This window comes from Neopsephotus bourkii, unplaced genomic scaffold, assembly GCF_033783945.1.
Source record: "Neopsephotus bourkii isolate Nb327-2 ecotype Australia unplaced genomic scaffold, CSIRO-AGI_Nbou_v1 NB_1615, whole genome shotgun sequence".
Lineage (NCBI taxonomy): Eukaryota > Metazoa > Chordata > Aves > Psittaciformes > Psittacidae > Neopsephotus > Neopsephotus bourkii.
In genome coordinates, this window is record NW_026902090.1 from 1,331,321 (window position 1) to 1,354,997 (window position 23,677).

Here is a 23,677-nt window from a genome sequence, read left to right on the forward strand (position 1 = left end):
GCTGTATTTAGCAATCTTTGCTACAGGCTTTAAGCTGTTCCTGTTCCTGTTGCTGTATACCATGGGCAATTTTCTGTCCTGCTCTCACAATGAGCATACCTTGATCCCAAATGTGAACTTGTGTCCCCTCAAAATACTTGCTTTGTCTGCTGTGCTTTATCATGGCCCCTCATTTGGCTGTACAAATCTGAAATGCTAATTGCTGTTCTTTTACCTTATGCTTCCTCCTTCACTAAAAAAAAAAGGATATTTGACATTAGTGAGAGGAGATTGTTGTTAAATTCTTTCTTGCAAAGGTGTGCTCAGCTTTCAAAGCAAAGCATAAGGTCGGTCCCTTGTCTGCACAGCACATCTACATTTTCAGCCTTCACATCATCAGACAGTAGATAAAATGAGAAAGACTATGGTTTGTTAGCTGCTGAAGAACAGGGACCTTCTACTGAGCTTTTCATGCTTTTTGTGCTATGTAGATTGAAGTGGAGGATAATGTGCCACTGCTTGTCTAAAGTCCTGGGAACAACTGTAATGAGCAGAATGGGTTTTGGTGCAGGTTGTATACCTGCCTTTGAAGTGCTTGCAACCATCTGTGAAGACAGGCTCTGTGGATGTTAGAGATCATTACTAAACCAGCTTCCCAAGTGAAAAAGCAAGGACTGATTTAATGAGGCCACCATCCGAATGGCATCCTCTAATTTTCATTTGTCCTGCTTCAAATTTGTTGCTTCTCCTTATGAAAAAGCCATAGAAAAAGGTAAAAAGCTAAACTGCAGCAGGAGGACAGCCACAGAAACTGGCTGTAGCCTAAGTAAGCTGGATATTCACTTGCTTTTAGAGGACTGCGTAGGAGTGGAGGAAGGAAAAGGAAATCAAAGCTTGCCTTAAACCAAAGCTTCTGCTCCAGAGATGCCTCTTACTTTTTCCATGCATATGATCAAGTCCCAGATGAACATTATAGCCTATGTTCAACTGCTTTATGTGACTAAAAGCCTGTTATTGGAGGTAAATGCAGGCGAGCAGGAGCCTTCTATTTGATAAGTAATCTTGTCCCTCTTGCTTGTTTCTGGTTCTAAATTGTGATGTTATGTGAAGTGGCTATGTGTAATGGCTCTGCTGACAAAGAAAATTGTGACCTCTGAGAATAAATGATCTGCAAAAAAGAGGGATGCAGTTTTTTGAGAAGCTTCCCTGCTTTCAAAACAGTTTGTTCCTGAATAGTTTGAAAATTGGAAGGCTGCTCTGTGGAAAGGCTCTGATTTTGCTCAAAGTTTGCATGGGTTATTGGTGCACTCGGCAATGTCTGCAGAGTGGAGACAATCTTACACATCCATGCCCAATAGGACAGAAGCCCTTGTCTCTCTGGATATGGCAAGGCCAGATGCAGAAGGCATATTTGCTGATTCTCTTGTGCTTAAGAACAAAGTGCTGTCTGCCCAAATGTGCAGTGTAGCCTGTTTTGTTTTCTGTATTTTAATTTTGTTTCAAGAATAAATAAACAAAACTTGTGATGACAGACATGATTCAGACATTGCTGGAGTGTCTCCTTCTCAGTCTCCTAGGAAGTGAAGCATTTTTTCTCCTTGTAATTTCAATCTTCAGAATACTTTGGAACAGCTCCTTTAGCAGTCCACTGCCCTTAGCATGGCACCTGTTTGTAGGAACCTGCCAGTGTCCCATAGATAGCATGGGACAGAAAGGGTGTATGTGCTCTTCTGAAAGACAGACAACAGAAATTAAGAGATTGCTCTGCAGTTGCTTTTGTTTGAGAGGTGGAAGAGGTGTGAATGTAGAAAAATACTTTGCTTACCCTGCTGCTTTACATATCAGCATACAGTGAATGAAAGAGGTGAAAGACTTTCTGCTTCTAGGAAGATGTGTGTTATTTGATGTGACCTGCTCAGATACATGTGAAATACTGGGAGCTTTGTGGTCTCTGCTGAGCATCAGTAAGTAATGGGCAGGATCAAGACTGACTGACTGCATCAGGAGCCTCATATCGAAGGCTCTGTTAGAAATGCTCAGCATAGCTCACAAATGCCTGATAGCATCATTTCTTAAAAAGTACAGGGCTTGTGAAGAGGGGTCAGGAAGCCTTAAGTATTTCCTATCTGAACTCAGTAGACTCTTGGCCATCTTCTCTTTCAGAGATTCCATGCTTCCTTTACTTCAGCTCTTGGTTAGAAAAATGCCAGCAATGTGATCTGCTTTGTATGTTTCTGGAGAAGCCTCACTTGTTAGCTGTGCTTCTATATTAAGCCCTGCCTTTGCATGTGAGCAGCAGCACCAACTCCCCGGTTTTCATGACGGGCATTTGCTTTTGTTGATATGTTTACATATGCAATCTTCTATTTCCTTTTTGTGTCTTATTTATGAAGTTGTTTTGTTGTCTTCTGCCTGCTCCTGTACCCCTTGTCCTGGTTTAAGCACGGATAGAGTTAATTTTTCTCCTAGTAGCTTCTTAGCTTTCTTCCCAACCTGCTGTCTGTTTGCAGTTTGATGCCCTGGATAGAGCTGGATGGCGAGTACCTGTACCTGTCTCAAGCAGAGAACATCCAGGCCTACAGGCTCTGTCCCGATGGTACAGGTTTGCAGCATCACCCTCAAGCTATCTTCTCTGGCCACCAGGAGGACGTATGTCGCTTTGTTCTTGTCAACTCTCACATCGTCAGTGGAGGGGGGTAAGTTGGGTGAAAGAAGAAGCCCAAGGAGTGTGGCAGTGAAGTTGGAAAGGCTTTGTGTAACTCCAGCCCAGAGCAGAGAAGTCAATCTTGCTACACAGTGTCCTCATACTTGGCTGTGTTCAACTGCTGCTGCTTCCTCTCATGATTTGGTTCTGCCCTGAAAAAGTTTCTACTACAGCAGTAGAGGAGCAGAGTCTTGTGTTGTTGACCTTATCAAGTGTCCTTTTCTCTTTTGAACTTGTGTATATATCCACAGGATTGTTGAATGAGGATTGACTGATCAGACAATCCCAACTGATGTGCAGTTTTAATTTCTGTCCCTGTTAGAGTCAGGATAGCCCAACGGTGTTCTGTTATTCACAATTGCTGGTTAACTGGGACTGCAGTTGTGCATAAAGCATTCTAGACACAAGTGTATGTTTATTAGAAGTACTGGTATAATTGTGGAGAGGGGGAAGACTGCCAAGTATTCCAGCACACACATACTTCTCCAATTAATTTTGCATTTGACTAGCCTTTTTTGGTTACAGCAAATAACAGAACAGAACCGTTATTTATGAAGTTTTAGCTATCAATATATATGGCACTTAAGCACAGAATTGAGAGATGCAGGCATGGCTGTCTGCCCTGGACATCTTGAGACTCTCCCCTGTGAACTGTAGCCCAAAATTCAGGTGAAAACAAACACATGCATTTAAAATTCCAGTAACTGTATTGGTTGAAAAAAAAGTCTAAATACCTTTCTAGCTAATTCAAAGCACAATACCTTGCATGGCTGCTCTGAAATGAATGAAAAGCTGAGGCTTAGACACGGGTGAGAATGACCTCTCACTTTTTCCCTTACTCCAGTCATTGAGCATCCAGCCAGGATTCTGGCAAGCTCAAAGCAGTAGGAGGAGGAATGGCTGCTCTGCTAGTTTCTGCAGCTTAACACCAAGTGAAGGGTGGAGAGCCAGGAAAATTTTCATGTGTAGCAGATCAGCCTTTGACTGGCCAGATGTGAGATTGTAAGAGAACAGGTGAAGTGTGAGGAGTGGAGGGTTAATAATGCTACATGAATTTCAGCTCCCATGAGAGATCAGTCCTGGTCTTTTTGTGGTTCTCCTAAGCACTAATGGAAGGTGTATGTTCAAGGGAGGTGCAGCTGATACAGACTCCCTGCCTGGGGATTTGTTTTTCAGAGATGGAAATATTGTCCTTCACAAGATCCATGCCTCCTACAGCCTCAAGTTTTCTGCACATGAACAGGAGGTGAACTGTGTGGACTTCCAAGGTGGCCTCATTGTCAGCGGCTCCCGGGACAGAACAGCGAAGGTGAGCAGTGATGTTCCAGCAGCTGCAGGTGCTGCTGCAGAGGTGACTTCAAAGGTCTTGTGCCATGAATGTTTAAGTGTCAGCAGAACTGTTGTGAGCCCTGTTGTGTGTCTGCAGGAGGAGTGCAGGGCATCTTGCTGTAGGCTCAGGTCTCTGAAAAGATGCTTACTGTGCCAAGCTTTTAAGAAAGAGATTTGTCACTTCATGACATCAGCTGCTGGTTTAAACTAGGAGGTGCTGAAGGCAGCAGCTGATGTTTTGCTTCTTTTGCTGTACATCTGTCTAACACTACAGTGGAGATCCATGCAGGTAGTCTGAAATTTGTTGTATTTATCTCAAGCACGTCCTTTCTTTGTGATGCAGTTCTGCCTCACATGTTCTCTATTGTATATTCAGTCTCTTTAAGGGATAGCATGATGTCTTTTCCAAATCTGTGGGGTTGTGGTTTATTTATTTGTGGTTTGTGGTGGGTTTTATTATTATTAGTGCTTTGGGGTTTTTTATTGTTTGGGTTTGTGTTTGGTTTTTTTTTAGTCATTCTTGGTTTGCAAATCAGGAGTGAAGTTAGACTATGACTACTGTTAGCTCCCATTTTTCTCTTCCAGCTGGCATCACTAATCCTATCACACAATTTTTGACTATTTATTTTTGAGTCAGGACCTTGCTGAATTTTGTCCTTCTGGATCTGGTTGGGAGTGCTCTATTCCTACATGGACCTGGGGAGTTTTTCTTCTGAGCTGTAACCAGTTCTGTTTTACTAGTTTAGGAAACTGCACGTATGTGCCTTGCCCATGTTCTGCTTGCATGGTGTAACATCTTCACAACCACTTGTGTCATTGTTGGAAGTGGTTGCTGTATGTTGGAAGCTTTGGCTGTTGCTCAGGCTAGGCTGATAGATACTCTTGGTCCCTGGTACATACTGTAGACTATTAATGGAGGAATTCCTGTTATTCCTGTTTTGCAAAAGGGGAAGGTGAGGCAAAGAAAGACTTAAATGTCTCTTTTAAAGATTTGTAAGTGTGGTAGCAGGCAACTCTCTGATGGGCTGCTGAGCAGCATGACCCTATCTATTCTTGTTTTTCCCGCTGTATGGGTGTACTCCTGGGTAAAATCACTCGCAAGCGGAGCAGTGTTCAGATGCAAAGTGCACTGCTGGGGATGCTGCTTGTCTTTTGGGAGCAAGGCCTTGATGCTGCTTTGTCTCACACTTAAGCAAGTCTGCTTCTCTATGTTCTGTGTGGAGCCTCTTTGCTGAGAGAGTGCCTTGCTGCTTCCCTGGCAGCCAGAGGACAGACCTCCCCGACCTTGAGAAGAAATTCCTGAAGGCCAGAGGGGAATTTAAGGCTGTTTTGCTTAGAGCTAGTGTGAGATCTTGCCCACCCAGTGCTCACCACAGCATAGGCTCTAGGGATGTTCACTTCTTATTTTTTATCATCTCTTTTGTAGGCTGCCTTGTTTGCGTGAATGAAACTCTTGGAGGGTGGAAGGGAATCCCTACCAGCCTTTTAAAGGGGCTCTAAGTGTCTAAGCTATTGAGGGCTCTGCTGAGTGTTGATTAGGACTAAGCCCTGAAGAGCTGCTAATGTACATTCCTGTGTGATAGGCACCAGATAGTGTGCTCTGAGCAATATTTTTAACCTGTAGGAGATAGGGATGCCTTAAAAGAGTTAAGCTTTTCTGCTGCTTTTGCTGACACTAGGTGCTAAATTCCCCGCTGACAAGAATAGCCTGCAATCCTGGGCATTATCAACAAACAAACAAATAGGGCACTCCCAGCTTTGAAGTCTTGAAGTAAAACATTGGGGGTGGGTTACAGAGAACTGGGGGTCTCCAGCCCTGTGGGCCAAGAATAAAGGCAAGGTGGAGAAAATGAGGGCCACAAGCAGAGGTCCCAGCAAGAATCTGGGGCTGTTTATTAGGACTTAGAAACAAAAAGGTGTGTGGTCAACTGATGGAAGGGGATGGAGTGCATGTATGCACTCATGGGGGAGGGAAGACACTCTCACATTGTCAGTGGCAAGGGGAGTCTGAAAATAGCCTGAGGTACACATAAGAAACTTGGTCGAAAGGGAGTGGGTTTATAGAAAACCTATTTTACACGATAGTGAATGATTAATTTTATAGATAATATGAATGGAGATTTTTCAGGGCTGGTACAAAATCTTCCCACACTGTTCAATTGAACAGCAGCGATTTAAACTAATCCCACTTCTTGTTTATTTAACACAGAAGATGATAAGTTGCTGTGGTGAGTGCTGCCCTAGAGAGCATGTGGTGATAGGGGTGCTCGCTCTGTTACCAGTGGGATGGAAGGTCATACTCGTAAGCTGAATGTGTGTGACTTTTAAGTGCTTTTTTTCTGCAAGTAATTGAAGGCTCTGCTCCTCAGAGCCATGGGAACTAGGGAGAGCATCTGAGGGAAGGTGAGAGTAGCAGTTTTGGCAGCTCTTCCAGCACAATATTAAGTGTGCGTCCTAACATCTGCACCTTCTGGGTGATGTGGCATAACATGCATCTCTTTCTTTAGGTTTGGTCCCTGTCCGCGGGCAGAGTTGGGCAGTGTCTACATACAGTGCAGACAGAGGATCGAGTCTGGTCCATTGCTATCAGCCCATTGTTAAGGTAACTGAGATCTCTTTATTCCCAATTTCCAACAGAGAGAAGTAAAGGATTTGGATAGGCTGTGTCCACACATCTCTCCAAGGCACCAGTGTGGTGTTTCCTGGGACTTGATTTGGGCGGAGGCTGATCAGGTGCTTCTGCCTGCAGTGGGAGGAGCATGTGGTCTTTGTTCCCCATAACAGTGGAGTGATCCCCTTATAAAGAGGCTGTCAAAATGGCCCTAAGTTCCTGATACTGTCTTAGGTGATATGTGTTTGTTCTTATTTGCAGAGCAACCTCTCTGACTCGCTAATTAGAATGAATGGATCAGATCCTCTTGAGGTTTTCTGTGCTAAAAAGATGCCAACTAGTGTTTCTGTTCTCTGACAGAAGAGATGCCAACCATAAGGGTCCCCACTTGGGAGCTGTGTGCGATGGTTAGGGCTTGGTTTTCTTTGAGCATGTGGAACTGGGAAAGATTAAGGTGGAATTCAGGCATGAAATGTTCCAGCCTCTATTGCCTGTAGCCCTATGCTTCTAGTATGGGCGTAATGCTGCAACTACAACTTCAGCATGGGAGGCTCTGCTGGTTGCTGCTCTAATGGAAGGTGTCTGTACACCCAAGCTAAACTTCAGAGACTTGTGCTCTTACAATGCAGCTCCTCTGGCTTCTGGCATCTTTCTTGGATATTCTGCTTTGATTTGTCCACAAATCATTTGTCCAAAAATTTGTACCTACACTAGTGTCTTCTACGGTGTTTTTCAAAGTGCTCCCATTCTTGAAGTGAAAATCTGAGAAACTTAAACTCTCACTATTAAAATCTTACACTGACCAGCAATAATCTGTCTCTTCAGTTCATGGTTAAGCTGCTCTTCTACATGCAACAGAGATTCTCCCTCATCCTTCCTCAAGGAAGAGGGGAAGAAGAGTTGCTGTTTCTGCCCATGTGCTGTCTGCAACTGATGATTTTTAGACTTGTGCAAAGCCAAAGTACTTCCCACAACTGCTGTCCTCATTAGACTTCCAGGCTTGTTTTGCAGTCAGCAGAAACTTAGTGGTACAAAGCTAATGGCGTTATCAGGGAAATGACCCTTGAGACCTGCTATGATTTTGCCATTCCCTTGTCCCATTGCTGTGATTGAGATAGTGGTTTTGAAGAAGTGCCATGTGCATTAATGCTGCTGCAAGTTGTTAGAAGCCCTTTGCTGTCTTCTGTGCTGCAAGGGCCCCTTTTCTAGCAGACAGGGTCTGGCTTTAACACCGTGGCTGGTTAAAGCCCAGTGGCATGCTGCTTCCTGCTCCTAAGTGATGACCTACTGAGGTGGCCTCTTGTCAGGACAGTGTTCCTCTCCCTGGTGTGCACGCTTGTGCACACTCTCTGTCACAATATTTACCCACAGTCTCCCCACCCCCCTTTTCCTCCCTGCAGAGTGATAAATGGGAGGTGGTAGAACAGCTACCCCATGGACAAGTGGGCTTAAATTGTTCACTCCTGTTCTCTTATGAGACTGTGGACTGTACCAGCCTCCCCTGTTAGCCCGCCCCACTGTCCCCCCCCATCCCTCTGTGTTTTGGCAGGGGGGGACAGGGTGGGTGGAGAATTAGAGCCAATTAGCCACGTCATTAATTCTTCAATTTGACGGCTGATATAGCAGGGCCTGAAACACGCTGCTGACCTCGTATAATGGGAGCCCTGCTCCTTCACGTATGGATGCTGGGAGAAGTTAATTAAAATTCCACAGAGAGAAGGTGTCGGCTAACCTATAAACCTGTCGCTGCTCAGAACAAATCGCAGCCATCCCAGAAGAGAGAGAGGATCAGAGCAGGAGGGCATGTGGTGGGGGAGGGCCAGGGCAAGGGGCAGGGGAGATGAATTTTTCACTAATAGGTTTTATTGCTTGCTGTCTAATGAGGGTGAGTATCAAAAAGATAATATCTGGTTTCTAGCAAGGTCTGCTTTGGGGAGCTCTTGTGGTTTCTGTTTTACTTGCATGAGCCCATATATCATCCATATGCTTTCCCTATGCACTTGTGTGAAGCTTTTCCTCCCTTGCAGTCCCCATCCTTCTTGCCTGAGCTTGGATGCATTTGTTCCTCAGTGAGGCTGAACATGGCCTATAACCTCCACTTCCTCCTAAACATCTGATGTGTCCTCCCAGTTCTCCCTTCTCACTTGCGCTGGTATAAAGTGAGAGCTCCTCCATATGAACAGATAGTTCTGATGATGTCAAACTGCTACAGAATCAAGCTCCAACCACTTAAGTATTGTGGCCCAGTGTTGCTGAGGACCCACCACTGTGGACATGTATTGCTCAAGAATAGCCCAAAGCAGTTGTGTGTGGTAGGGCAGGAGCAGGGAGGGCTCCTTTAGTTCTAGCTATTCAAAAGTGCTTTGGAGAGGCTGCGGCTTCCTGACCTGGAGGTTTGCCACTAAGACTTTCTAGAGTAGTCAGGGTTGTAGACCAAAACTTGCTTTTCAGTGATACCTTCCCCTGTGTGAGGCTGTCTTAGAAAGTATCCCATGTGCACCTGACTGATGGGTTTTCTGCTGTAGTCCTGCTCTGCTGGTTGCTATTCTAATGGAAGGCATCTGCACACCCAAGCTAAACTTCAGAGACTTGTGGTCTTAATATGCCGCTCCTCTGGCTTTTGGCATCTTTCTTGGATATTCTGCTTTGATTTGTCCACAGTTTCCCTGTGTTAACTACAGAGATACTCTTACAGATATGCTGAGCTAAAGAGGAGGCTGCTTTGTTCTTGATGTACTGATTGGCGGGCTGGATGCTTGGAGGGTCTGCAAGCTGAATGATACCCATAAGGGAGATTAAGTAGAGTAAAAGGCAGTAAAAGGATAGTACTGGATCTTCTCCTTTTACTGTGGAAGGGAGAACTGCCCTTAGCCTTTTGTATAATCTTTTCAGCCATGGAAGTGCCTTGACATTCATGTATGTTACTGGAGCGTCATTGCTTTGGGGATCTCTTAACAGCACCCTGCAGGGTAGTGGAGATAGGGTGGGTGTTGTGTTTCTTCTGGGTTTTCAACAGATCTTATGCGTAGCTGTGCTGGTTGATGTACTTGGGCCAGCAGGTCCAACATTGCTTGTCACATCAGGGACTAGAGGAGAGTCTGCGATCATATAGGATACTTAAAATAAGGGTGTTTCAACTTGTTCTGGTTTAATTGGTCTCCATAGCTGTCTTCCTCCTTTGCTGTGCTTACAGAAAGGCCGTATACCCTAAACCATGTTTCTTAGCTGCTTGTAATCCCCTTCCCCCTAAGTTACTTGCATTCTGAGCCCTGCGTCATGCAGATGTTAAACTTTCATTTACTGGTGCTTACTGCAGTGACTTATGTGTGCTCAGGGACCAGGACAAGCCTGAGTGCAGTGGACCTATTCAAATGTGCAAAGTGAGGCAAAACCAGGGGTTTCTTTTGGAGTAGTGGCACCTTCATGCTTTGTGATTCCTTGAGGTGGCAGTAGCCAGGGAAGAGAAGTTACCACTGTACGTTGTTTAATTTGAGAGATAGGTTTATGGAGAGAATGAGGTCCAACTGGCGGCATTTATGGCTGCAGAACCATAAGGCTTATGATATGTGTTGTGCTACTGAAATGTTCCTATATTTAGGGGAAAAATAATTGCAAGTTGTTGTTTTTTTTTTTTCCCTAATGATTGAGAAGCTTTTAAACTCGACAGGGAAGGAAAAAGTGGACCTTGATGTTAAATTAGTAATCTTGGATTCAGAAATTATTTGGTGTTGGATTAAAATAAGTATTCAAGTCCAAGATGGCTTCTGCTCCTCAGTCTGTCCACAGACACTTGCTATGTAGATTTAAAAATACTTATCATGAGAGCTGGTCTTCCCATGTTGTACTCAAAGTGTATCAGGTTTTAAACCAATAAAAGAGATGACAGAGGCACAAAAATGGTTTTCAATGTGCAAGTATAGATAAAGAGCTAGGAAACCTTTGGTGCAATGTGGGGCAACATAAGGCAACCATGATGTGCCCAGCTGTGGCAGAGAGATGCTTTGGGTGTGTAAGTTGGGTGTGTCTCTCCTTTTCCAAATGCATCATTGGTTTACTGCAGTGACCTCTTGCGAACGTTGCTTTGGTGAAGTGCAGTTTTAGTCCAGAGAGGAGGAAAGCTTGTACCAAAGACAATAGCTATCTGTATTGAATGTTTAATGTAAAGGAAAATGAGTAGGTCTGTGAGCAGTTGAATTTAAAAAGCCAGGCTTGCTCTCTCTCTTCTGCTTATGCAGCATTGTAGTTGAGACCTGACTCCCGTTTTAACATGCTAATTTGTATCTCTGTTAACATAATTGCTTCTCCCATGGAATATTATGGGGAAGTAATATCCGGGGAGACCTCTGCCCCTGTGGACAACCTCAGACAAATTGTAAAACATACCCAAAACTTGCTGGGGAAAGGAAGGAAGAGAAGAGTTACTGACAGGCACCTTGACTGAATGGGCCTCTTCCACTGGGGACAATCAAAATGATTAATTCTGAGGGCTTCTTTTTAATGGTTATCTGGAAACTTTTTGTGAAAGTGAAACAATCTGATCTTGCAGATTGCATTAGAGCAAAACAACCCACTTGAGTCAGAGAAACTTTGCAGTGGTTTTAACTATAATTGAAGCGCTAATGTGTAGCAGTTAAAATGTTTGGTAATGTTGCCCCCCCCCCCCATTTCCTGCTCCACTTTTATCAGCAGATATCCCCTACTGCATATCAAGATGAGCTGTTGGCTGTAGTGATGCTCTGTTGTGACCTAGCTTTGTGCAGTTAACCTCTCTGAGTCTGCTAGGAGTTAGGACAAGTAACTGGGGTTTATTCTGGTTTGTGCATTGCCAGCAAAATATCGGGCAGCAATAGCTCTGTTGTCCTTAGGGATCCCTGTAGAGCCTGGTTGGTTTGAATAATTGAGAGGGGACTCTGACCTGCAGCTGTTTCTTAAGCAGGGGCAGGAAGAACCTGCTCAACTGTGAGATCCCAGGGTGGACTTGCAGAGTTAGTGGTGGCATTAACTACCATTTCTTGCTGACCTCGGGGAGTGATCTCGATGCGGGTTTCTAGGTATATGCAGTAGTCATAACTGACTTGGTGCTCTTTCACCCCAAAGCTGAAGAGCAGGAAATGAGTATCAGTTTCTCCCCTCTGGAGCTAAAATGACACCTGTGTCTTATCCGTGTGCCCTGACTGTTCCCTTGATGTTGGGAGGAAGAAGACTTGGTTTATATTCTTTAATATCATGATGATGACTCTGGTCTTCATCACATGGGTGAACACATGAACACATGTGTCTCTTCCCAGTCATCTAGAAACAAATACATGTGTAAACATTTCTGTAGGTTGAGAAACCGCAGCTTACCTTTCTGCACTTGAGTTTTTTTTCATTGCCCTCTGAAGTCCACATGACTGATGACTTGCTCCCTTTTTGTCACTTTTGGCCAATACTTTAATGTATATGTTAGCTGTGACTGAATTGGCTCACTGGTGTTTGTGAGCAGGTGAGCAGGTTTCAGGAGGCAGTAGCTAACTGTGTTAGAACCCAGACATCTGTTTCTAATCCTGTCGAGCTGTATTGCATATTGAATCTTTTTTTCTTTCTCCCCCTGCAGTTTTTTCTCATCTTTCCCTTGCTCAAGGGGAGAGTCTGTCTTTGCAAGCTTGGAGGAAGCATCTTGTGCTGCTTGGTTTGCACAGGAGAATCCATGTCTGTTTAATCGATGTGACAGAAGAAACTGAGTTGAGGGGGCTGGCTGACTTATGGTTTGAGGTTTCCATTTCCAGTTTGCGATCATTTTCTCCTTGCTTCTTTGCAGGGGGAGAAGGGAACTTCACCAGACCTTGGCTGCTGTTTACCTTTGCTCAGTTGTGCAGCATGCCTTTGTTTTTCCACCTTTGATCAGTGTCCTGCCAACAGATAATTTAGCAATTGCATCCCAGGGTGGAAGTGTGGAGTTAATGTTAAAATTAGGGTTTTTTTCCTTTCCTAACTTCTCTGGCTGATGGAGTAGAGAAGGGGAGAGGGGAGGTGAAGGGGGCCATAAATTCTGGACCTGGTGATTCTGCTCCTTGTAGAGAAACCAAAGCCTCTGATGTCTCTTCAGCACTTTCATTAACATTTAAATTAAGGGTTTGTTTTTCAGGCGGCTTCAGTCACAGCCCTTTCATAGCCTGACACATGGAGGCTGTTCTCTCTCTCTTTTTCTCTCTTTTTCCAGCTTGCAAATCAGTGTACAATAGTAATCACTGCCATAATTTTTTTCTGATCTCTCAGGAGGGCAGCGACCTGACAAGCTGTACCAGAGGTTCAAAGAGAATCGGGAACGGAGTGCAAAGGTAGATGAGCAGGAGGATGCCAGGTTTCATTCCTACAATTAGAGTGGTGTCTGCTCCCTCCCCTCCCTTTCAAAGGGCTGCTTTTGGGGGCGGGGAGGGACAGAGAGGGATGGACCCTCTCTTGCACGGTGAGAGCCCCAGGTGCAGATGCCTCTAACCAGCCTCAGCTTCTATTGTTGCTCCTCCCAGATGAGGCCGGAGGTGTCAGAGGATGAGAGCTCATGCCCTCAGGTAGGAAGTGGAGCTGCAGTGTCCTAAGATAGCAGCCTAGCCCTCTAAAGAAGTGTTGATTCACTCCAAGGACAGCAGGAGGTTGGTCCTCAGCCTGCCATTGACATTTGAAAGGAGGGCCATAGTGGAGGATGTTGCCCTGAAGTAAGAAACTCACCTGTGTGTTCTGTGCTGCATCGCTGAAGTAATGTCTGTTCTGAGCACTGCAGCTTACTGTAATGTTAGAGAAGATAGCTGGTTGAAATGTCCATTTGAATCTTGGCTCACAGCAGCCTAAACCAGACCATGCCTTGCTGTTGCCAAGTAATTTCAGTTATAAGAGCTAATTGGTTTAACATCAAGAAAAAAACTGTCTTCCACCTGCTTCAACAATTGTATAAGAGCCAAGGAACGAGGGGACAGTTTAAGGAATCGCAGTGCCTTACAGTGGAGAAATATAGTAGGATTTTTGTAAACACATGAGTCTTTGTCCCAAAGCTCTTTTGGAATCTTCAGCTTCTCATGTCTCACCCAGTTGGTTATGGCTGGTAGACTGTTACCTTCTGCAGGCTCTCTGATGGGAGCTGGGGGACTCAGTAGCACTGAACTGGTGTCTTTCATGAGCTGAAGGTGGATTGAAAGGCAGAGGAAATGAGCCAACACATGAGCAAAGTATTTAGCATAATGAAACCCGTGTCTTGGTGTTTGTGATTTTCACTCTGTTCATGTCTTCAGTCTACCACCACCCCAGATTTGCTTGCTTTTCACTAGGAGCTTGATCCCCATGGGCTTTGAATGATGCCAACAGGATGAGGGGCATCAAGCTGGTAATGAAATCGGGAAGGGTGTTCCCTGCATCATGTGTGAAGAGGTGTGCCAGACGTTTCTGTTCTTCAAGACTGCTCTTAGGTGGCCATGATTTACACCATGTGGCTCTTCTGGAAGACCTAATTCAAAATCATGCACTTGCAGAAGCCTCCTATATATACTTAAAATGTTTCTCTTCTGGGGTTTGGATTGTTTTGCTTTTTTTTGTGTGAACTACCACAGACTGTCACTATTGTCAGGTTGAACTATTGTGTCTTAACTGTTCTCTTACTGAGTGTATGGTGATGACTGAGTGGTACAGAACAGCTCTTCAGGGCCAGGTGATCTCGTCCGTATTTCAGTTAGTCTGGAGCTGTGTGGTGGGATTTGCTTCTCTGATCCCATTTTGCTTCTCTGATCCCATCTTGACCCATGCTCTGTTTTGTACCACCCATCTGATTGCTCTATCACTGCAGGTAGGTTCTAACTCCTCTCACTGCTAGATTTCTGCGTAGTCCCAAGAACTGCCACCATCAATGTCATACTGGTATCTTCATCCTGTATAATACAAGGGGGATTCAGAATGACTTCTCTGCACTGCTAAAATCTATCCACTCTTCCAGGTGTTTCAGCTTTTGGAGGCTTACAGGTTCATGTTCACTGGGTTTTTCTTCTTCAGGGCCCAGTGTCGGATAGTGCTGAACATTTCGTGAAGCCCACAGCCTGAGCAAACCAAAGCTATTTGAAAATGGAAAGAGGATGCTTAGTGCTAGTCACGCAAGGTTCTTGGTCGTGACTTCTGAGCCACCTCCAGCATCACTCAGTCTGTAACTTTTCAACAAGGAAAGCTTTTAACTTTAGCCCTCCTGAGGGCAGATGCCAGCATGGAGCCCACCTTGGCTGCCCCAGCAGTACTTGGGGCAAGTGTGCTGCCATACTAACTGGGGTAATTCCTACTAAATTCTCTTTGGAAGCTCCACTGTATTTATGGGTGGGGAGGGCAGGGGGATGCCTGCCCTCCCACCTTCCCCTGTGTTGTCTCAAAGGGCCTTGGTGCATCTTTGATTAGGTGTAGGTCAAAAGAATTTCCACATCGTGACCTTAATAACTGGGGTTGATTGGCAGGCGGTCTGCAGAGAGGGAGCAGCCTGTCCCTTTCATCTCCCTTGGTGCTGTGCTGGGACAATGGGCCAGCATATTTTCCTTGTTGTTCCTCATTTGAAAAGGGTCTGGTATCTCTACTAGGTACCTGTGACATGGGGGTCTTGATTGGGGTCTCATAAAGGGCCCTGTCAGTGTGTCCAAAGGCCAGGAACACAAAGGCGGTCAGTGGGTGGGGGTCTCAGCTGACCACTGAAGAAGGGAGGGGAGGGTCCTGGAAGCAGTGGAGGGAGAAGCAACCCCTGATGGGAGACCTTAAAGGGGGAGGGGGGGAGGAGGCAGCCCATTTTTGTCCCGAACTCATCAAGCACATCTGCAGAATTGTCCCAGCCGCTGCCTCCCAGTTTCAAAAGAAAATGATCGTTTGATAAACCGTCCTGATTCACCACTTTCTCACAAGGGAGGGAGACTCACCTTTGACCTCTATAATTTCACATTGGGCCCAGCTCCCCCCCCATCCAATTGCTGGAGAAACTTTGAAATGCATCCCTTGCTCTCTCCTTCTCCCTCTTTCCCTTTACTCTCTCTTCTCCCCCCCCCACCCCCCCCCTTCCCACCACCCGCTCTCCCTCTTTGTAAAAGAGCAGGCATACTGCTTTGGAGTTTAGGCAAGTAATTAGTAAAATCTTTTCTGCAGCACAATAAACCCGCGGCCCTTGGCCCGCATATTCCCACAATTTACATACTCGTGGGCATTCGAGAAAACAAGTGGCATTCCCAGTGCATCACTGCCTATGAAAATCATTTGGAAGGCAGGGAGGGGAGGGTGCTGGGACCTATTCGCTCCTGCGAGCTATAGGAATGTGCATGAATATATTAAAATGTTTTCACACAATGCTTGTATTTTCCAACGGGAAGAGGCATCTTCTGGATGAAAGGCGGCTGGCCCAGACACAGGCCTGTTCCAAACACTCTTTCCCACTCGGGGTTTGTTTGCATGGACCACATAGAGGAGGGGGCCTGACAGAGGGGTGGGAGGAAAGAGCAAGGGTGCTATCTATGTAAAGTAAATCTTTGTGTGCCTCCTACTCTTTCCCCATTTGTGGTCCCAGAAAATTGCATTATGAGGCAGTCTTGTCTGTGGAAGTTGGGAAGAGAGGAGATCATCAGGACTTTCTGCAAAAGCTCTTGGAGGCATTGCAAACGCAGAGAGGAAATATCATGTAATGGAGCATATAGCTCTGAGTGACAGGATTCAGTGGATGCAGCAGGAAATGACTGAGAGGGAGCTGGCTATCTTGGGCAGTATTAGCAAAGTGCCTATTAATAACAGAAAGTACTCTTGCAGTATGTTTCCATCTTCGTCTTATTGCCAAGAATAGGCTGCTCAGTGGTCAGCCTGGGCTATATATCTAGCTGGTCCTCTCCTTTTTCCAAAAGGATAGTTGTTCTAGGCTGTGCCACAGGTAGAATCCAGCCTGTTTCAGATGGGGACTGCTTAGCTGTGTTGCCTCCAAAGAGGCTCTTTGGACTTCTAGAGTGTTGTGCTGACAACAGATGTGTGGTGAAACTTGTGTCTGCAGAGTGTAGATCAGGGATTTCCTTTCTAATGAGCAGGAGTTGAAGGAGAGAATTGAAGCGAAGGGAGGAAGATGCTGAACATAAGTAATGAATGGCTTGGCAGGGTGGTTCACGTAGGGAAGACCCTGGGTTCAGCTCAAGGGATACTGTTTTGTTTGAGAATACTGGGACAGGCTGCAAAGGGGCCTCATTGGAGGAAACTGAGGTAGGTTGGTGGCTGGATTTTATTCTTTTAAAATAATACTATTTTGGTGAAAATGCCCCTTGCAATTTCTGTGGGAATTGGTGTGGCACCAGCTTGGTGATCTGGGTGCCTGTTTCGTATCTGCTACCAATACAGCCTTTGTAGAAAGCTTGTCTGGGCAGGTGTTCTGTCCAGATGGGTTCTGCCTTGTGGATATACAAGCCTGCCAGCAGCCAGCCAGAGCTATGACAGCATACATTTATAGATGCCATGAAGAGCTGTTCCAAAGCCCATGCTAACCAGTTCAAGGCTCTGCTCTCCTGAAGGACCTTACGAAATGCAGGCTCCCAGAACAAGGCATAACCCATTTAGAGAGGAGTGGGAAGATCTTCACTGAGACTTTCTCCTCAGCTGAGCCAACTTTCCTTGTCCTTTCTGACCAGGCTCTTTCTGTGACAGGTGGGAGCCCTGCAAGGCTGAACAATTCTGCATCTCGGAACCTTTGCAGAAGGGTATACTTGCATGGCAGCTGTTCCTAAAATGGATCTGCAGAAGCAGCAAAGCTCTGTAATGCTGTTTCTCCCAGCTGGCCTGCACTGGTCATACTGGTGTTGCTCATGGTGCAAAGGTCTCTAACCTTTTGTTGGAAACAACCAACAACCCAACTGGCAAGAGGGCTTACTTTTTATTTTTAATTATTGTCTTCCCAATTCCCTCCTCCTCCCCTTCATCTTTCTGCATTTCTTAAAGAGGCAGCGGAGGGAAAAAAAGCTTTGGTTTTTGTTTGGAAGGGGGTTAGGAAAGGCGACGTGGCCCCTGCAACCTCTCATAGGGGTGTCTTGTCAGGGCGCGGCATGGAGGGCACAAACAGATCATAACCTTTAAATGAAAATGTGATGGAGGGGAGAGATGAAAGCAGTGAAACAAATTAGATACATCTAGAGGGGGTGCTCAACTGGAGAAAATTAGCATTTCTTCCTAATTGGAGTGCGGGGCATTCCATTACAGGGTTTCATTACATGGAGGGAAGCACTGGGCCTCTTTGGGGGATTCCCTCTGCCCTCAGTTCTTCTAAAAGTAAAAAATACATTTGGGATAGAACTGAGAAAGGACTGAATTTATCAGAGTGAAGGTTTCAGACTGCTGCAGGAAGAGGAATAATAGTAAAGCATCATTCTCTATTTGTTAAGGGAAGGAAGTGATGGTTGTGTGCACATGAAGTCAGGTGCTAGTCCTAGTTTTCCTGAAGAAAACTAAGAAATTTATAGGAGGCTGCAGGTGCTGGTAACTTTTTGGTGCTAGTACTTGCTGAATCAAATTTGTGGACTTTACCCAAAATTCACTAGTTTGAAGCATAGGGATATATGTTTTATGACTAAGATCAGTGGAGTTAATTCAAGCCTGTGTTACATTGCATATCAAGTCCATGCTGTGCAAAGCAGTTGTTCAGGTCATCTCTCAGATTCTTTCTTTGAATTAGGGCTGTTGCATCCAACAGGAATTTGGAGATACCCCCGGGCAGGCAATGGTCAACTTCCAGCACAGCATGTTTGGGGCTGCACTGGGGCTTGTGTGTAGCTTTGTGGTCCAAATAGCCTGTGCCAACTTGAGAAACAGGCCTGCATGGTTGTTCTTATAAGTGCATCTTTACTTATAAATGGGTGTGAAGAATAACTTAGAGAGAATTCCTGGGACAAGGTTTCATATTGCATCTCTGGATTAGGAATAGGGGGAGACAGTTTATTTCTTCCAAGCAGGGATTGGATTATTTATCAGCCAGTGCTCTCAGGAAGAAAAAAAGAAAAGCAGACTTGCTTCAGGTGTGTGGTGTGCAATGTATATTGCTCTGCCAATCTACAGTTGCAATCTCCTGTTCCAGCTCAGGAGAGGCAATGTATGAGTATAGGAATGTAGATTGTAGGATACTCCTGAATGAAAGGTTTTGTCTGCACAGAAGGCTGGTTCTAGCAAAGTGGGAGGATGTTTACAGCAGCAGTGCCTTCATCCTGGGCAGGCTCTATCATCTGTATGCCCTCAATAAGGTTGCAGTTGATACAAATTTACAGAATTCATAAATGTAAATCTCTGATTTAACCCTGGCATTTTGACAGAGAGCATAGCACTGCCCACAGGAATATCGTCAGGCATATCTAGAAAAAATACTGTTAAAAATGAAAGCATGGCTCAGAGATGGGCTTCTCCTGTATTGGGTCAGGCACACATCAGGATGATGATGTCCCCCATCCCAGCCTTCTCCAGTCACTTCAGTTCTCACAAATGATGCTTGCCAGACAGTTTAAAATGAGCAAATGCATCAGTCTGGCTCTAGGTTAGTAAAGCAAACTACTTTTGAAACAATGCGGGAGGTGGAGAGAAGATGGGAGCAGGACCAGAGGGGCTGGGGTTTGAAGAGGAGCAAATGACTAGGAGATAGGCAGGCTTGAAGGGAAACTGGTTTCTCTGAAGAGTGGAAATTTCTCCTCATTGTGTGCAGTTGTGCATCTGGCTTGTATGCTAATATACTTTAAAATACAGCATGCCAGAGTGCTTCTTGCCTGTAGCTATGCTTCACCTGCTGTGAATGGCTGGCATCCTGCATCTCTGTTGTCAGTGGAATTAGACACTGGAAATGTGTGGACACAACTGTGTGGCTATGACTCTCTCCTTGGCTCTGTTGCATCTAGTTTCTTTTCAGAGCAGTGTGAGACTCCTCCAGACTGGAAGGTAGATTGGAAAGTCTTCTCTCTGTGTAGTGTTGGCCTGTAGTGTTCTGTGGTTCATTATCTAGGATTTGTCAGGTCTTCTCTGCTCCTTCCACCTGCATGAAGCACAACCACTGCAGACACATTCTTGCTCTAAAGAGGTCTTGTGGGTTCATGAGGCTTAATTCACTGTCTCTGCACATGCCCTGCATGGGGGATGTACTCTTGCTGCTGTGCAGGCATCCTGACACTTCACAGGTGCAGGGCTAATTTGGGGCCAGGTATTAAAAATAGCTTTTAATGTATGTTGCCCTGTGTAATTAGTAAATCCTTGTTTTCTCTCCTCTGAGATTGAGGTACATATTCCTCTAAGTATAACAGTCCATCAAAGAGGACTTGAAATGAGGCCCTGCTATGGTTGGTAGACACAGGCAGCTAATGAAGAGAGAGAACCCATTTCCTTTGTGAAGAGAGACCTGTATCAAGGTGATTGATAGTCCTAGAGGTTTATTAGTGTGGGGGCTGGATAGAGGCTTCCAAACTGGAACTCGACAGCTTGTGTTTTTTCAGGGGGAAAAGAAGTCTGGTGATCACCTGTGTGTGTACCTCTTCCCCCCCATGCACACCCTGAAAAAAAATCAAGGAATTAAAAAAAGGAGACTACAGAAAGAAAGAAACTCATCAGAGGAAGCAATTAGAGACTAAGCTGGGCCAAGCAGCAACTGCTGCTATTGCCCTGCTTGGTCTCTGCCTCCTGGTGTAGCTGTCTTCAGCTTTGCACCTGCACTTTGTTTAGTGACCTGCTTCACCTGGTTTAGTGAGGGATGGTGATGGAGCAGAACTGTCTGATGGAACAGTTTTTCTCTTGCTTCTTATTTTCTTGCACAGCGTATTGTTTAGTGCATGTGTCCTAGAGTATGTTTTTCTTTTCCATATACTCCCCCTGGATTTTTTTTTCCTCTTTGACAGTGGAGAAGCAAGGGAGCCTGCTCCAGAAATTTGAAAAGCAACAATATTTCTCTAGCATCTGTCTTCTGATGGTGTTGGAGCAATCTGGGAACATAGATTGTGTGCAGACCACCTCAGATAAGTTTGTGGCCTGGCAGAGCAGGCATTTGGGGTACTTTAGCAGTACTGAGTGCAGGTGAACAGTACTGTTCCTACCGTGCAGTGTCTCTGTCCTGTACTTCCCAAACTATGGTTTGCAAGATGCTCATGCCTGTACTGGCTCTCTAGCTCTCACAGTGAAGTCAGTGGTATGGTCTATGAGTCACTGAGACTAGTGGAGCCTCAGAAGTGGCAATGAACCAACAAGGTCTGAAGAGGAGATACAGCAGAGGAACACTGTTCTGTACCAAAGAAATGGCTGCATTACTAGCTTGTGTCTTGGTTTTGTGGTCTTTCCCCGTATTTGGTCCCAAGTCAGATACTCAATAGAACTTACTGATGTGCTGATACTTGGTTGCTTCCATTAGGCAGTTCTGGTAAAACGAGCCTGAAAAGACATATGGAGAGTAAGATGGTAATAGGTAAGCTTGAAAGTGTTATTCACCGAATCCTGCAATAGTAGAACTAGGGACTTTTAAAACTACTATGAGATTACTTCAAAATGGACAAAAGATAGTATTTTTTCACACAGTGTGTAGTGAACTTCCTGTACCAGAAGGCTGTGGAGGTAGATGATGCCAGCAGTTTTGAAAGGGATTTGGTAAATTCATGGATAGCAGGTCTGTAATGAAGGACTATATGGGAATGCACTTTCTAAAAACCTTAGTATAAGCAATTGTGGATGCTGGGGTAGTAAAAAGAGAATGATCACATAAAGCTGCCAAGTTCACATGTCCTTCCTAAACAACATGTACTAGTACCACTGCTGGAGACAAAGGAGTGAGTTAGGTGGGCCATGGTTTGACCAAGGTGGGCATTTCTCATGTTCTGCTGTCTATGGTGGGTCAGTCCAGCACTCATCTGCCCCAGTGTTTGATGTCCAGCAGTGGTTGGTACTAGTTATCTTGTGCAAAGGATGAGAAACAAGACAAGCACAGAAAGATCCATTCCTGTCTGTTCTTTCCCAGCTTCCAGCAATGGGGAGGTTAGGGTTTCCCTGGCTGGAGTTTGCATCCAGACCAGTGCTTCTTTCATACTTGCAAAGGCTAGCTCTGTGAGGAGCTCATCTCTTCTTTCTGAACCTGTTCTGATCTTTATAGGCTCCTTTTCAATTGAGTGTTATGTCCTGAGGAAGAAACACTTAGTTCTGTTTTTAAACCTTTTGCCTGACCATCTTACAGGAGTATACTCTGGATACCCTCTGCTCTGTTTAGTATTTTAGTGTTTTTCCCAAGCTACCCCAACTGTCAGTAGCCTTGTACAAAGCAGCAGCAATCCACAACTGTTATGACTGCTTGCTGGCCAATTGTTTCTTAGAGTGGACTTTGGACACTCCTGAGATGTGGTAAGATCCTAATGTCCTCCCAGTGCTGCTTCTGACTGGAGTCCATAGAGATGCAGCCTAACCTGAATTGATGGTCATGAAATTGGATCTTGTTTATCTACACGGTAAAGGTTAGTAACAGCTTTGACTGGGAAACTCCTAACTTGATGCAGAATCGAATACTGTCACTTCAATGTGTTCCTTTCAGTGGAGGACGTGTGAGCTTGGTTCTGGCATTTCTTCATGTGGGTGTTTGACTTGCCAAGGAAAAATGGTTCTTTTAATAACTGTTTTTGGATGAGACTTCCTAAAATCTCAGAGCACATGGGAATAAGGCAGGCCATAGGAAAGGAGGAAGCGGTGGTTTCACACTCCTACCCACAAAGCTGCTTGTGCATCTAAAGCTTCCAGACTTCTGTTCCCTGATGTGTAGGACTGACAGCAGGTTGTCCTGCTTCACCTAGAAGCAACTTACTGAGGTTCAGGAGGCGGTGTGGTGCTTCATATACCTTTATTGGTTATTTCTTGACTTCAGTTGATGATGTGTTTTTGGGAATCCTCTTCCACTGTGGACTTGAGAGACATGTGCCTGACGGGGCTTTTTTGCAGTCCTTTCAGTGCAGTCCTTTCCCTCCTACTTCATTTTCTGTCATATTTTTTTCAATATACTGACATTAAGCATAGTATTAAATTGTTCTTTGCCTTCTTGTTCTTTCCAAGTCTCTGCAGCATCAGTTTTGCCTGATCCCTTTCCTGTCTTCATCTGGCTAACTTCAGTTATCACTAAAATTCAGTACTACTTGGTCTGCCTTGCAGGCCAGCCTGATTACAGGTACTGAAGATGATTAACTTTTGCTGTAAACCTCTGTTTGAGCTCTGGCTCCTGCAAAACTTTTTCAGCAGTGTTTTTGGTAGTGCAGGATCTAGGGGGGGTGGGTGGTGACTAAATATTGTTATGCCTAGATGTGTGTTGTCTCACCATTTAATGATATCTCGTGTGCCTTTATCTGCATTCAGGGCTGGGGCTTTCTACCCTGACTGGCAGGTTTTTTCTCTCTGGTGCTCGCTGACAGCCAAGTATGCCCTGAACCTGCAGATGGAGAGCAGGGGCTTTATTCTGTATCTTGGCCGCTTAGGGGCAAACAGTTGACACGTTCCAAACACTTAGCATGAAAACCCTGAAGCAAATCATATTGCGTAGAGTGGAGAGCTGAGGAGGGGGAAGCTGCCCAGATCTTTAAGGGCAAGTGAGCTGAAGTGGTTGTAAGCATGTCCGTGTCGGGGCTGGAATGATCAGAGCAGGAAAGCTCTAGGAGTCATTTCATGGCTGAGTTAAACGCAGATGAGGCTTCACTCACCTCCTCCACAGAGCACCTGTGTCTCCATGGCTCAGTGTCCTGCACTTCTCTATGTGCGGTATGTGCCACATATGCACACTTCTCCCCTTTCACCTTTCCTCATCTTTAGCTTTTTAAAACCCTCTAAACAACTTGTTTAGATTTAATTTGGAAATTGTTTGAATATCATAGAGCAGAGGAGGAAGATCAAACACTCTGGGTTTAAGTGATTTGGCTTCTTTTCCCTAGAAGTGTCTACAAGCACAGCTCCTGCCTCTGCGTGATGTGGAGAAAGAACTGCTGCCCTTTGTGGGAAGATGATGGAGGGTTTTTTTTGTTGAGAAGTCCTCATATTCCTCACCACCTTCATCCCTTTTTTTT

The 23,677-nt window shown here is 45.1% G+C and overlaps 1 protein-coding gene across 5 annotated transcripts in view; it reads left to right on the plus strand.

Moving 5' to 3' along the window:
- Positions 1-23,677, plus strand: part of FBXW4 (F-box and WD repeat domain containing 4) — a 62,535-nt gene that overhangs the window by 13,430 nt on the left and 25,428 nt on the right. For all 5 annotated transcript variants that reach the window (XR_009728327.1, XM_061372504.1, XM_061372503.1 and 2 more), the window contains 3 exons: positions 2,490-2,675; positions 3,860-3,992; positions 6,520-6,614. Coding sequence is in view for 4 of the 5 variants with exons in the window: in XM_061372504.1 (XP_061228488.1) it covers positions 2,490-2,675; positions 3,860-3,992; positions 6,520-6,614 (414 nt within the window). In the remaining variant the exon portion in view is untranslated. The remainder of the gene's footprint in view (positions 1-2,489; positions 2,676-3,859; positions 3,993-6,519; positions 6,615-23,677) is intronic.